This window comes from Cupressus sempervirens, chromosome 10 (genome assembly GCF_028749045.1).
Source record: "Cupressus sempervirens isolate cs-2001-9-10 chromosome 10, ASM2874904v1, whole genome shotgun sequence".
Lineage (NCBI taxonomy): Eukaryota > Viridiplantae > Streptophyta > Pinopsida > Cupressales > Cupressaceae > Cupressus > Cupressus sempervirens.
In genome coordinates this window covers 728,170,682-728,183,982 of record NC_143127.1, presented here as the reverse complement: position 1 = coordinate 728,183,982, position 13,301 = coordinate 728,170,682, and the positions used below count along the sequence as shown (strand labels likewise).

The 13,301-nt window shown below is 32.3% G+C and overlaps 1 protein-coding gene across 1 annotated transcript; it reads right to left on the bottom strand.

The window, feature by feature from the left end:
• Positions 1-4,521: 4,521 nt before the first annotated feature.
• LOC149535894 (uncharacterized) lies at positions 4,522-5,362 on the bottom strand. Its single transcript, XM_089804444.1, has 2 exons — positions 4,878-5,362; positions 4,522-4,767 (listed from the first exon to the last, which is right to left on the bottom strand). Exons 1-2 carry the CDS (start codon positions 5,262-5,264, stop codon positions 4,717-4,719), a joined length of 438 nt encoding a protein of 145 aa, XP_089660570.1. The 5' UTR covers positions 5,265-5,362; the 3' UTR covers positions 4,522-4,716.
• Positions 5,363-13,301: the final 7,939 nt, after the last annotated feature.

Here is a 13,301-nt window from a genome sequence, read left to right as displayed (position 1 = left end):
TATCTCATAGTTAGTCTACCATTTGTGTAGGTTTCCTTTGGTATTTGAGTTTTTTTGAAATTAAGACCTTGCTGGCTATTTGAGGTTGATGATTCTCTAAGCCTACCTTTTTGTGTTTTTATGGGAGAGTGTAGTCATGTGTTATTACTTAATCATTATTTGGGTATCATTTTTCTATCCCATAGGTTTGTAGTGGTGTTTTAATCTCACTATTGGTATATACTATATAATTTTAATCTCTTCTATCACAATGGAAATGTTTTTGTTTGTCCTTGTGTCATTAAGATTCACATGACAATTATGTGCACATTACTGGGTAAAATGAAATGTTGTTGTCATATCTTCTTTATTGTCATTGTTCTTTCCATTTAAATAATTGTTTCACAAGTTAATGTTATAGCTTTGTGACTTGAGGCTTTGTGTATGAACTCAATAGACTAAAGCGTTGATTTAATTTAATTTATTAATTATCTTTACTCCCTTCTTAAGATTTCACTTTATGCACTTTGTATTTCCATTTAAGAATTAATTAGTAATTGTTAAATGTCATTTACCTCTTAGGGTTTCCCTTTTAGGTTTTACAACCTCCTTCTATAATGATTGATCTTCTATAAATATCTCTCATTTGTTTAGTCTGATAATATAATTTGCATATTTTCATAGCAAAACCCTTGCCTCTTGTTTCCTTTTTCTTCTTTGTGATAGGTTCTTGCATGCAGGTGTTCTTCAGATTTTGTAGATTTGTATTACTCAAATCATTCATTTTTCCCATTCTTAGCCAATATTTGGCAAGGTCCTACCTTCTTTGGTTTGAATTCTTGTTAGTCTATGGAAAATAATATATAGACCCTATTAATTATGTGGCAATAGTTGTGTTTGTGGTTCATGTACATCTTCAAAGATTTGACCAATTGTTAGATTTTGTATTGTACTTGTCATGAAGTCAATATGTGTTACTTGGTGATTAAATGTTATCAATTTTGTTTCACTAATATATTATTTGACTATGCAATACTCTTTTGTTCACAAGGCTAAATTAAAAATATATAAGATTATTATCAATATTATAAATTTTAAATAAGTTGGGATGTAATATTTTAGAGAGTATATTTTCGATAGGATATTTAATATCATTTACAAGAGCATTAGTCTTATGTTGAAATTCCTTCAATCGAGAGCCAAAGATTAGAGAGTATTTTTTATATTAAAATTGTCTAACCTTCCTCATCTCTTGTGATGTCAAGATCTAACGTTCAACAAAACTTGATCTTTGATAATATCATTTAAAACCATTCAATGTCATATAGAGTCCATTAATTAAAACATGACTTTAAATGAACAAGAGCTCTGCAAGCTAAAGTCTCGTCTAGTGCAATATATAGATAAAAGTGGAAGTAAAAAGTAAAAAGAACTATAAATCAAAAGTGAAAATTAAAAGAATGTGTGTCTATGTGTGTGTACATACATACGTATGTATATGTGTGGGTGTGTGGGGAGAGAGAGAGAGAGAGAGAGAGAGAGAGAGAGAGAGAGAGAGAGAGAGAGAGAGAGAGAGAGAGAGAGAGAGAGAGAGAGAGAGAGAGTTGAATTTAATAGTTGTTATTCATGATTTAAAATGTAATCATCTTTTTTAAATAGAAAAATAATAAATTTTCAATTATTTTATAACTAAAATTTATTAAAGATAAAATTTATTCAAACTTAAATTATAATCTAAAAATTAATAACAATATTTTACATTTAGTTGACAATTACACCATGACTATGGATAATACTAATTATACATCAAAATCATAAAATTAAAAAGTAGAATTACTATTAGAACACTAATTAATAGAATCTATTAAAAATAAAGCCCACAAGATTTCGACCTCTAAATGACACCATTTTCCTTTACGAAATGTCACATTTTCAATTTTACTTACAGAAAAAATGAAGACTCCCATGAAAAAATGGACACAACCAATGAGAAGGTCTCAAAATCTTGTATCTTTGTCCTTTCCACCCTTTTTTCATCTTTGATCTTTATCTAAACTCATTACATAATGATGTCATTAGAGGGAGACACAAAAGAGATACCCTTCTTATCATTTGTAAACAATATGTAAATCCAAAAGAAATTATTGAATTTTAGAAAGAGGTGAGTGATTCCCAATACTTAGGACCATCAATATTTTGATGCATGTAAAATGACTAAATCAATAATTACATAGTCAAATATTTGGTTATGTAGAGAAGATATGCATTTGCAAAAACAATTCAAGTAGAAATGTGTAACATTGTTGGTTTTGACATATCAACTTACATGTCTTAATTTTAAATTACAAGAACAAATCATGTCTGAACACTTAAAAGAATCAGTATTATTTATCAAAAAAAGCTAAATATCTTGTCTTATCAATCATATTCCCTACATTCAATTTTATATCTTTGTTAGTTCCTTCTTATTCATATAAACTAGTTATTAATACTTGCTTAGCTAATTCCTTTTATCAAAATTTATGTATTTTGTCAATATTAAGAGCATGAGCTTATCTCCACAAATAATAATTATCTTTCAACTTAGGGGAAAAGAATCAAAAGTGTCCATTCCAACAAATTTGCATAAGACACAAAAAGTCTTGTCCCTTATTTATTACATCTCTAAAAAATTAAAACTTCGATGCAATCAAAAGATGTACCATCACCCTGACCATTTCTTGTCCAACCAATTAGTGTACAAATCTTTCTTGATATTTTAAATAAAATATCTTTTTTGACTCTTTTGATTTTGTCCATTCAATTAGACTACAATCTTATTGGACATTTAATATGATTTAGAAGACAACCTAGTTGTATTGACTCACCATTCAAAAATCTCTTTAAAACAAAGAGCTAAATATCTTATCAATCAATTTTGATACATTTAATTTTAAATTTGTATAGGTCCCTTCTTATTCTTAAAAATTACTTATTGCATTTGTCATAGGCAATATACTATTGTATTCACTCTCTCCCAAATTTAATTAATTTTCACCAATCACCATAACTTGTTTTAAGTAACTTAATTATTTCTAAAGTTTTTAAATTTATTTATAAATTTTATATACTATAAAAAATATATGATGGCTAAATTCATTTAGTATTATAGGAGCCCCTTTTTCAAAGCATTCTCCATATTTCATTTTTTTTTGACTAATTTATAGATGATATTATTTAAGTATATTGTATCATATGATTATATAAAGATAATTAAATGTTTAGTTTATTTTGTAAACACATTACGTCCATTATATGAAAATGGTTGAAAAACTAAAAATGAAGTCACAAATATTATTAAAAATATGCACTTTAGACTTTTCAATTAAGAGACAACCTATATTTTATTTTTAAATTTAAAATCAATTTAATTTTCTTTTCTAATTGACCTTTCATGCCTATTCAATACATTTATTAAACATTATAATACATATATTATCATTCAACAACATTTTAAAAAAAATTACAAAACATAAAGTTCAACCTCTTATAAATAAATATATAAACATAAAGTTTCCAATTTTAAACAATTGATTAATTATGACTTCTCTTGCTTTCTATAATAATTTTCTAACTGCACATTCAACTAAATTAAATTTATTAAAAAATCTAACAAAATAACAAATTATATTATGTTCTATAAAGTCAAAACAAATACAATTAACTATAGTGACAAATACCACGAAATACAATTAACTATAGTGACAAATACCTAGTGGCACTTGTTAATACTTTTCTAGCTCATTTCTTTTTCAAAATTGATATATTTTGCTAATATCAAGAGCTTAGTTTCACAAATAATCATTTTCTTTTAATTTTGAGTTAAAAAGGGAATATCCATTTCAACTAAACTAGTAAGCCTTGACCTTTGTTTATTAATTCTATACTTTGAACCTTGGTAAATGATATAGTGAAGAGAGATAAAATCAACCCAATCAATTTTGCTCAATAAATTAGAATATGACTTTTTTAACCATTAACTTTTATATAAGTATCTTTCGTATAATTATAATTTCCCACGAAAAATTTATCATTCCTTTCAATAATAAAACCTTTCTAAGTACAACTTATTTTCTAACTTATTTTGTAACATGAAAAAGTCCTAGAAATTATTTATTTGCATTTGCATTTCAATTTCAATTTTTTAAAATACACTTGATAATAAATAAATAAATAATTAATTGCTCTTACGGCCCGAGGGAACTCTTATATAATTTTTTGTTTGAACTTTCACAGATGATCTTGTATCTCCCGCTCCCATTTTTATAAATATGTAACAAATATATTATTTTACTAATAGAAATGGACTATTCATCCCGAAAAAATATTACACTAGTAAAGAAAAAATAAACACCATTACGTTACGCCAATGAGTACCCTTTACCCGCTTCCCCAACTTGTTTAAATAAAAATGATCGCTACCTTATTCAAAGATATCGTACCCTAAATCCGACAAAATTGAAAAAGTATTACATGAAATTGAGCCCTCATCAAACCCAGGTCTTGTCAAATAAAAGTAGCATTATTACGTCCAATCCGTCAACATGACTCCTTACAACCACATACGTCTCTGCGTATGATTAAACTGTAGAAAGAATCCTAAATGCTTTCAATCGACTTAAAGCAGTTATGTACAACTAGACTATACAAAATTCAGTTCCAAATTACTCTAAATTTCATTTCTCAGATTCTCGTCCTTCAGTAAACTTCCGCATTCGGCACATCAGATAGAAATCTCACACGATTTTTCTGCACAGATAAATTCAAACAGTAATCAGCGAAAAAATATGGTCCATCAATTTCAAATCTTGGCAGTGAAAATCAAACTAAAGAAAAAATAAACAAAATCGAAGCAATACCGTTGTTTTTGTGCAGGATCGGCGGGGCGTTTCAAAGCCATGATTTTGTACCGAATTGGGGCTACAAGACTCCATCTTTTTGTGCTCACCGTCCTGTAGACACATGTCCAGAAGCTTTGCCACAGTTTCGGAACTATTTTCGCTCTGCAGAGACAATCGAGCCAAATCCGCTTTGCTCACCCTCACTTTCACCCTAATCGACCCATCCTCCCCTTTCATGGGCGAAGAACTCCCTGAAACAGGACACGGCGAAGAAGAGGAGGCAAGAGGAGTGATATCTGAACTGGACCTCCGAGACAAAAGCATGGCTTCCAGCCGCGACTGGGCGTTCATGTTGATCCCGGATCGAACCCTCCCAGGGCCACGAAAAGCTTCGATTTTGGGCATCTCCAGCAAAAAATACAGCTGCTGGGCATCTCAAGGCTTATTTTTCTCTTTGAGCCACTTTTTTTTCTTATCAACTCTCACCGCTTCGTTTCTAAGGATTCCTTTTAATCTTAATCTTCTCAAGATAGTATACCCATAGCCCCGTTTGTTTGCTGGAATTACCCTGGAATAGGGAAACGGGAATAGGAAAATTGGAATAAATCTATTCCAATTTTGGCCCAAAATGAAAATAAATCAAATTCCAAAAAAAAATTAGAATTCGATTTATTCTCATTTTGGGCCAAAATTGGAATAGATTTATTCCAATTTTTCTATTCCCGTTTCCCTATTCCAAGGTAATTCCAGCAAACAAACGGGAATATTATTCATTTTAGCATTGGTAATATCAATAATAGTATTGAGATCACGATTAGTTTTGTTGTACATCTTGTGGTTATAACTTTTCATTCTATCATTGAGACCTAGCAAGCAACCCTAAAGCGAGGCAACTTGATATTTCAAAGCTTAAGTATCATTTAGTTTCTCTCCTCTCCCAATGCCTTGATGCTCATTTTTCCAGTGACAACCATAATCCTAGTTATCATTTGCCATTCTTTCAACATGAAATTCTTTATTATCTTCATCATCATCCTCTTCCTCATGTTATTATCCTCTTCTTCTTTAGCACAACCTTCATCTTCATCTTCTTGGTATTCACCCTTGTGTTCTTCCTCTTTGTTTTCCAACACTTCTTCATCTAGGAGAGGAGATAAATTTCCTTCCTATGTGTAACATTCCTTTTCAATGGATAGTTCTCTAATTTGGTTTCCCTTAATCTATTTTCTATGATAGCATTAATAGTCAATGTGATCCTTGACAATCTTTAGCTCCAAGAACCATCATAATTTTTAAAAGTTCATTCATCCACATTTCTCTTCTTATTAGGAGATTCTTCATCCTCTTCTACTATAATTTTAGGATTTGATTTTTTAGCCTCAAGATTGTTTTTCTGGGAAGTGGTAGGGTTTTTATGTCATGGAAATCCCTTTTCTCTAGACTAACTTGCAATATTTCTTCAAATAAAGGAGAACCTTTAGTCATGGTTTTAGAAACCATGGTCCCCGCTAGGTTATATTCATCACAAGTTTACCTCTATTAGACTATTGTTTAAATAGCTCTTGTGGTTAACAATCAAATTGGTGGTGATTTTTATCCTCATCATACCCCTTATACCAAAAATTAGTGGAATTTTCATCTAGCAAGATATGGTATCTCATAGTTAGTCTACCATTTGTGTAGGTTTCCTTTGGTATTTGAATTTTTTTGAAATTAGGACCTTGCTGGCTATTTGAGGTTGACGATTCTCTAAGCCTACCTTTTTGTGTTTTTATGAGAGAGTGTAGTCATGTGTTATTACCTAATCATTATTTGGGTATCATTTCTCTATCCCATAGGTTTGTAGTGGTGGTTTAATCTCACTGTTGGTATATATTGTATAATTTTAATCTCTTCTATCACAATGGAAATGTTTTTGTTTGTCCTTGTGTCATTAAGATTCACATGACAATTATGTGCACATTATTGAGTAAAATGAAATGTTGTTGTTGTATCTTGTTCATTGTTGTTGTTCTTTCCATTTAAATGATTGCTTCACAAGCTAATGTTATAGGTTTGTGACTTGAGGCTTTGTGTATGAGCTCAATAGACTATTTATCAGCTATATTTTCAACAAATTTTTCTATTTTCATTTAGAAAACTAAATAATATATATAGACCAAAATTTTAGTGTTGTGATGGTAATAACAACTTTCAAATACTTTGTTCACCTTGACATACCCTATCTTAACATCTCAAACATTTATTGCAAATATTTACTTGAGAATTATCAAAAGAAATTATGTACTTACCATATTGATTTTAAAATCTTAATATCTATTTGCATGTGAATTTTAAGAAAAATAAATAAATATAATCCTAGAATCACAAAGTAATCTATTTACTCTATGTTTAGTAATACTTATCATCTAAGATATTGCATCTTTCATTCTATCTCATTATAATTTTGAAGTTGCATTCAAATCAAATATCTGTAAAAATAATAATTTAACATCTTTTAGATATTATTAAATTTTCTATTAATTTAAAGATTACTTTCTTTTACATAATTTTATCAATAAAATTTGATCTTTTACCACTTAAGACAAACAACTTTTCAAGTGTCTTGTAACTCTATTTCTCCCCACCCAACAACTCTGCTAAACCTCAAATTTTTAATGTCCATCTTGATTGATTATTCGATATCTTGTACATACAATTAGATAATTTATACTGAAGCAGTTATTTTATTCTACAGCTTTTCGACAGTTCTATTCTTTATTTACTTATATATAAGGGTGTTGACTGTTTTCACCGTCAGCGAACATTAACAGGGAAAACTTCAATTCAACAATATGAAAATATAATTTCTATTGACTATTTATCAAATGTATATGTTGAAAAATAATTCAGTTTGATATTCAATCACGTGTCGATATGATAATGTATATAGAATACAAGTTTACGTACACAGGAATATTTTAATCAGAACTTGTATAACCAGTCGGCTTCCCCGCGTAATCCAAAAATATTTTTTTAATTTTGTAAACCGGGATATGTGTTTTTGATATGCGTTTTGTAAACCGGGATATGTGTTAACTATATAATATACGTCTAATTTAAAACTATAAAATTCAAGTCTAACCCCTCGAAATAGGGCCCTCAACTGGAATAACACGACTGATGGAATCTTAGGTCAATTTTCTAGGTTAAGACTTTATGCAAATTGAAAAGTTAAATCATATTTATTAATGTTCGTAAATCGTGTTATGTTTGTAATTCTTTTGTATTGGAATCTAATAATGAATCACGAGTGTAATCTTAAACATTGCTGTCAAAAAACATACACAATCAAATTTAGAAATAAAAACAATTAATGTAAAGGAGTTATAAAAAATATAATAATAGTACTATTGAAAAAATAGAACAATAGTTTTGAAAAACTGAGATAGAAGGAACTTCCAGCTTATTTTATTGAATAATAGATGCAAATTTATACAATAGCTTGACCCATCAACATTCTTAGATGATTAATTCAAGGGCCTTTCTCTTCAAAGTTCTTAGGGCCTTTGGATTTAATTCAAGGGTTATCAAACTTATTGGCTAGTTGGTGACTACTACTTCCCTAGTAGTGTTGGTCAATGGATCCCCCTCGGCCTTTTTCAAACCTTCCAAAGGTCTTAGGCAAGGTGATTCAATCTCCCCCATTCTTTTCATTATTTTGGCTAACTGTCTTGGAAGGATGATTTTCGCTAATAGAATTTTGGGTGGGAAAGCCACAGTTGGTGAAGCCAGGGTGGTGAAAAAGATTTTGAGCTCTTACTTTAGGGGCTTAGGGTAGCTTATCAATTGGAACAAGAGCTCTGTTTTCTTCATAAATACTCCAATTGAGCGTCAAAGGAAGACTGCTACTATTTTGGGTTGTGAAATGGGAAGTCTTCCTTCAAACTATTTGGGTCTCCCAATGGGTTTGAGGCCCCCTATTTCTTTCTGGAATAACATATTAGACAGGTTTAATAAAAAACTGCCTAGCTGGAAGGGAGTCACTCTTAGCCAAGCTAGCAAGATTTAGTTGGTGAAAGCTACTCTCCAGAACCTTCCAACCTATGTGATGAGTCTATTTGGGATTCCAAGCAAGTTTTCGGATCTCATGGAGAAGATCTAGAGGAACTTTCTTTGGTCAGGATCTGAAGGCAACAAGCGTTTACACCTGGTGGCTTGGGATAATGTGTGTCTCCCAAAACATAATGGTGGATTGGGGATAAGGAAACTATGACCTTTCAACAAAGCCCTCCAAGCTAAACAGGTTTGGAGAATCTTTTCTAGTAAAGGGGACCATAGGGACATTATGGAAGACAAATATCTTTGAAGACCATCAATCAGAAACCTGCTCTTTAGTGAGTCAATTCCTAAAATATCTAATATATGGAATGGTTTTCTAAGTGATAGAGAAGTAGCTAATAGTAGGGCGAACTAGAGTATTGAAAATGGAGAGGATACACTTTTCTAGCAGGATAATTAGCTGATTCAGGGTCCTCTTATTGTCATCCCTACTTTTGAGAGATGGGCCTGCATTTGCATCCAGAGGTTTGGGAGATTTGTATCAGATTACAAACAAGGCCAGGGTTGGAGGGATCTATCTTCCATTTTAGTCGACCTTAAATCCCTTATGATTGTTCTTCTCTCTGTGGTTGTCAATGAGGATCAGGATAAGCTGGTTTGGGAGAATTCTTTGGCAGCCTTAGGGTACCAAGCTATTATGAAGCAGGATTTGAGACCGGACTAGGCTAAAGCCTAGTATCCTAGTCTTACCCCTAAAATCAACATTTTTTTCTAGCTTTTACTCGATAGCATGATTTTGAGTATATACAATTTGTGCAAGAGGGGCCATCCTATTCCTAATAGATGTGTAAGTTGCAAAAACCAGGCTGAGATGGTGGATCACCTATTTATACACTATTCATTCTCTAGAGAGGGTTGGTCTTTATTTAGTCAAGCTTTTAGGATGAGCTAGTGTGCTCTTAACTCGACTACTGATTTCTTTAGGCAATGGGATAATTCCTGATGGGGATCTGTGCTTCAAACTATAAGTAAATGGGCCTTGCCTCGTTTTGGATGGGGTATATGGAAGGAATACAATAACCAGATATTTAGGGATGCAAACCTTTATGCTAGAATTGGGTCTAGAAAAATTCAAAATGCCCTTTTGGAAAACTATATTTTTATAAAAGGAATTAACCCTTTTGTAGGTGATAATGTCAGAACTAATGATACTCAAACAAGAAGAAAGGAGTGCCTTTGGTCTTTACCCCTTGAAGGTTGGCACAAAACCAACTTTGATGGTGTGGCCAAAGACAACCTGGGAGAGGCAAAATGTGGAGGGGTGATTAGAAATAGCCATAGGTATGGTATAGTGACGGTTACTTTGCTCCTAGGTTTACAAACTAACCATTATGCAGAGGCCTGTGCTACTCTTCAAACTACAAAATTGGCTAAAGAGGTAAGGGTCAAATGCCTTTGGTTGGAGGGGGACTCAAATAAAATTATTACATGCCTAAGGGGAGAACACCCTCCAACATGGAGTATTACGAATATGATGGAGGAAACAAAAAATATTTTTTCTTTCCTTTGAAAAGGTCTTTGTGTCACATGTTTGCCGTGAAGGTAATGTAACTGCCGATTGGATGGTGAATGAGGTAGTAAGGAGGGGCACGTCACAAAGATGGTCAAGTGGAGAGGGTTTTTCTATGGACGTAAAAATAATTATTGAGTTGGAGGGGATCCAGGGGAGAACGAGCAACATAAAGTGTAATTATGACAGTTAATGTTGTCAATCAGGCGTATAAAGTAATGAGAGTTTGGCACAAGCCGATTCAGAAGCACATTTTATGGGCAATATTAAGGGCTTATAGTAATTACTATATCTATTGCTTTTATGAGGGTAAAGTCAAGTACAAGTTTTGGGAGAAAAACTAGGTCTCGGCTCACAATGACTATAAAATTTAGAGTCTTTGTTTTTCTGTATGCAACATAATGGTGGAAGGTTTAATGACATGGAGGATAGTGTTGGTATGCACTCAAAAGACAGAGAGGAGGTGGCAAAAATCATGAAGGATATGGGTAAAAAGAACAAAAGAAAGCTAGGAAAGGATTGGAGAAAAGGATAAAGCATGAGGAGGAATTAGAGTATGATTATAACGATGAGGAAGAGGGGATGAACACAGATAGGGAAGGTAATGTGAGAGAGGAAGGATCTAGTAAGGCATATGTAAGTAGGAAGGTGGAGAGCTCGATCAAAAGGAAAAGAGGAGGGGAGAAGGAAGCTGAGAGGGCTCACAGAAAGGGTAAGGAGAGTACTTTTGAAGCTCTAGAAGAGAGGAAGGAGGAAGAAGGCTTGGTAAAAACTATGGTTTCTCTTGATGCAAAGGGGAAGAAATCTGCATGGAGGAACTTTCATGCTAGTGTAACGAAAATGGGGCTTGTCAGAGAACATATCAACCCGGAGGTGCTAGAGGGAAGGGATGGAAAAATTCAATTGGAAGAGCTTATTGACCTAGCTCTGGTGATTATTAGTGATAGTGCTTGGGAAATGGGTATGAACCTCCTTAACATGCCTATAACAACCTAGTGGACAATTTTCAGTCAATAAAATGGATCTTCCATGAAATTGAAGAAATTAAGTACAGGTTGCAGGGGTAGGAAAGGCCGAAAGGGGTGGATGAGAATGAAAAAATTGGCAAACTGAAGGCTAGGGTTCCAAAGATTGAAAAAGGGGTGGAAAGGATGGAGACCACGCTCTGTAGCTCGACTAATCAGAGCCTTAACATAATTAAAGGTCTAAATGATAACATCATTTAGTTGCATAGGATGATGGAGGAAAATAAAAAGGGGAAAGAGGATAAAGCCAAAGAGGAAACCAGGGCGATTGACGAGGATGCGTCTTTGCAGGGGGAGAGCCCGAGCATAAAAAGGAGAGTGGAAAAAAGGAAGAGGGAAGAGGAGGCTTCTCAGGATGATAGCCAATTGAATACCGACGAGGCTGAGGCTAAGGAAGAGATGGAGTTCAAGAAACTGGAGCTGGCTAAAGAACTTGTGCCCTGATCCTTTCTCTTGGTTTTTGCTTGTTCCTTGGCTTTTGGCCTTTTGGTTTTTGCTTTCGTCTGGTGGTCGGGTTAGGCCTATTATTTTTTATGTTGCTTGGTTGCTAGACCCTAACTTTTAGTTTATTTATGTTGATTATTGGTGGGTTTTAGGAACCCTTGTAAAAAAATTGTTTTACTTAATCAAAAACATTCTTAGACGATTGCTATTTAGATTGACAACAAACTATTTCATGATTAACACATACATAAACTTGATAGCTAACTGAAACTTATGGACATCTAACTCAAACACATCTACAACTAGAAATTGATTCAAACTAAATCTCTTTGATTCACACTTAAACTGAACTTGTGTTGCCAACAACTCAAACAAGGGTTGCCACATGAGCAACAATCATTTATTGACTACCGTTGGAACATTAACTCCAATAAGTACAAATAAGAACTATATAGTCATAAAAGAGAATCAAGAGCAATAAACCAAACGTTACAACATAACTTATACATCCACTATAACAATATAAGTACATATACAACATCACCAAGTACCAAACACAACAAAAAATTATCTATAACAAGTGGAAAATTGGAAATTCATAGATTCAAAAGCAAATGTTTAGCATTATTTTTGTTTTGTGGTTTAAATTTTTCATTTATTAGCTATTTTTAAAGAGAATTTTAAGATTAAACAAATTTTTAATTAAATTTTATCAAACTTGTAATTAATATATATAATTTCTATATTTTTCTTAATTCCAAATTCATAATTTGACAAGTTATTTGTTTTTGTAACTACTAAGTTTTTTAAATAAAAAATCCTACTGAATGAAGAACAGTGAAAATATCAATATATAAAGTTAACATATTTATTATTCCACTTAAAAAATTATTAGATTATAATACTATAATTAATATTAAACCATTATTATCATCATCACCATAATTATAATAGTTATTAGTTTATTAAATATGGTGATAATTGTATGTTTTAATATATTTTTATTGTTATGCTTTCTTACAATGAATATTGATAAGAGTCAAATTTATAAATCTTCTTATAAAAAATGTCGGTTTGGTTGACGGTAAAGAGATAAAGGGGGGCCCAAGCAACATACAGTTTACCGTGTACTTTAGTTATTTAGGACCACCATAATATTTTCGGAGGGCTAAGCCGAATGGATGCGAATTGACTTGTTAACTTGGGGTCCCAAAAGTTTCCATCACATCCAAATTCTATTTGGATACGTATTCAGCGCTCTACTACTACCCAAACTGCCGTCTTCCTCACGGAGTCTTCCCAAACCTATGATCAATCTAACCAAGTGTTTCTATAAATTTCAATCCCTCTTAATCGTTAATT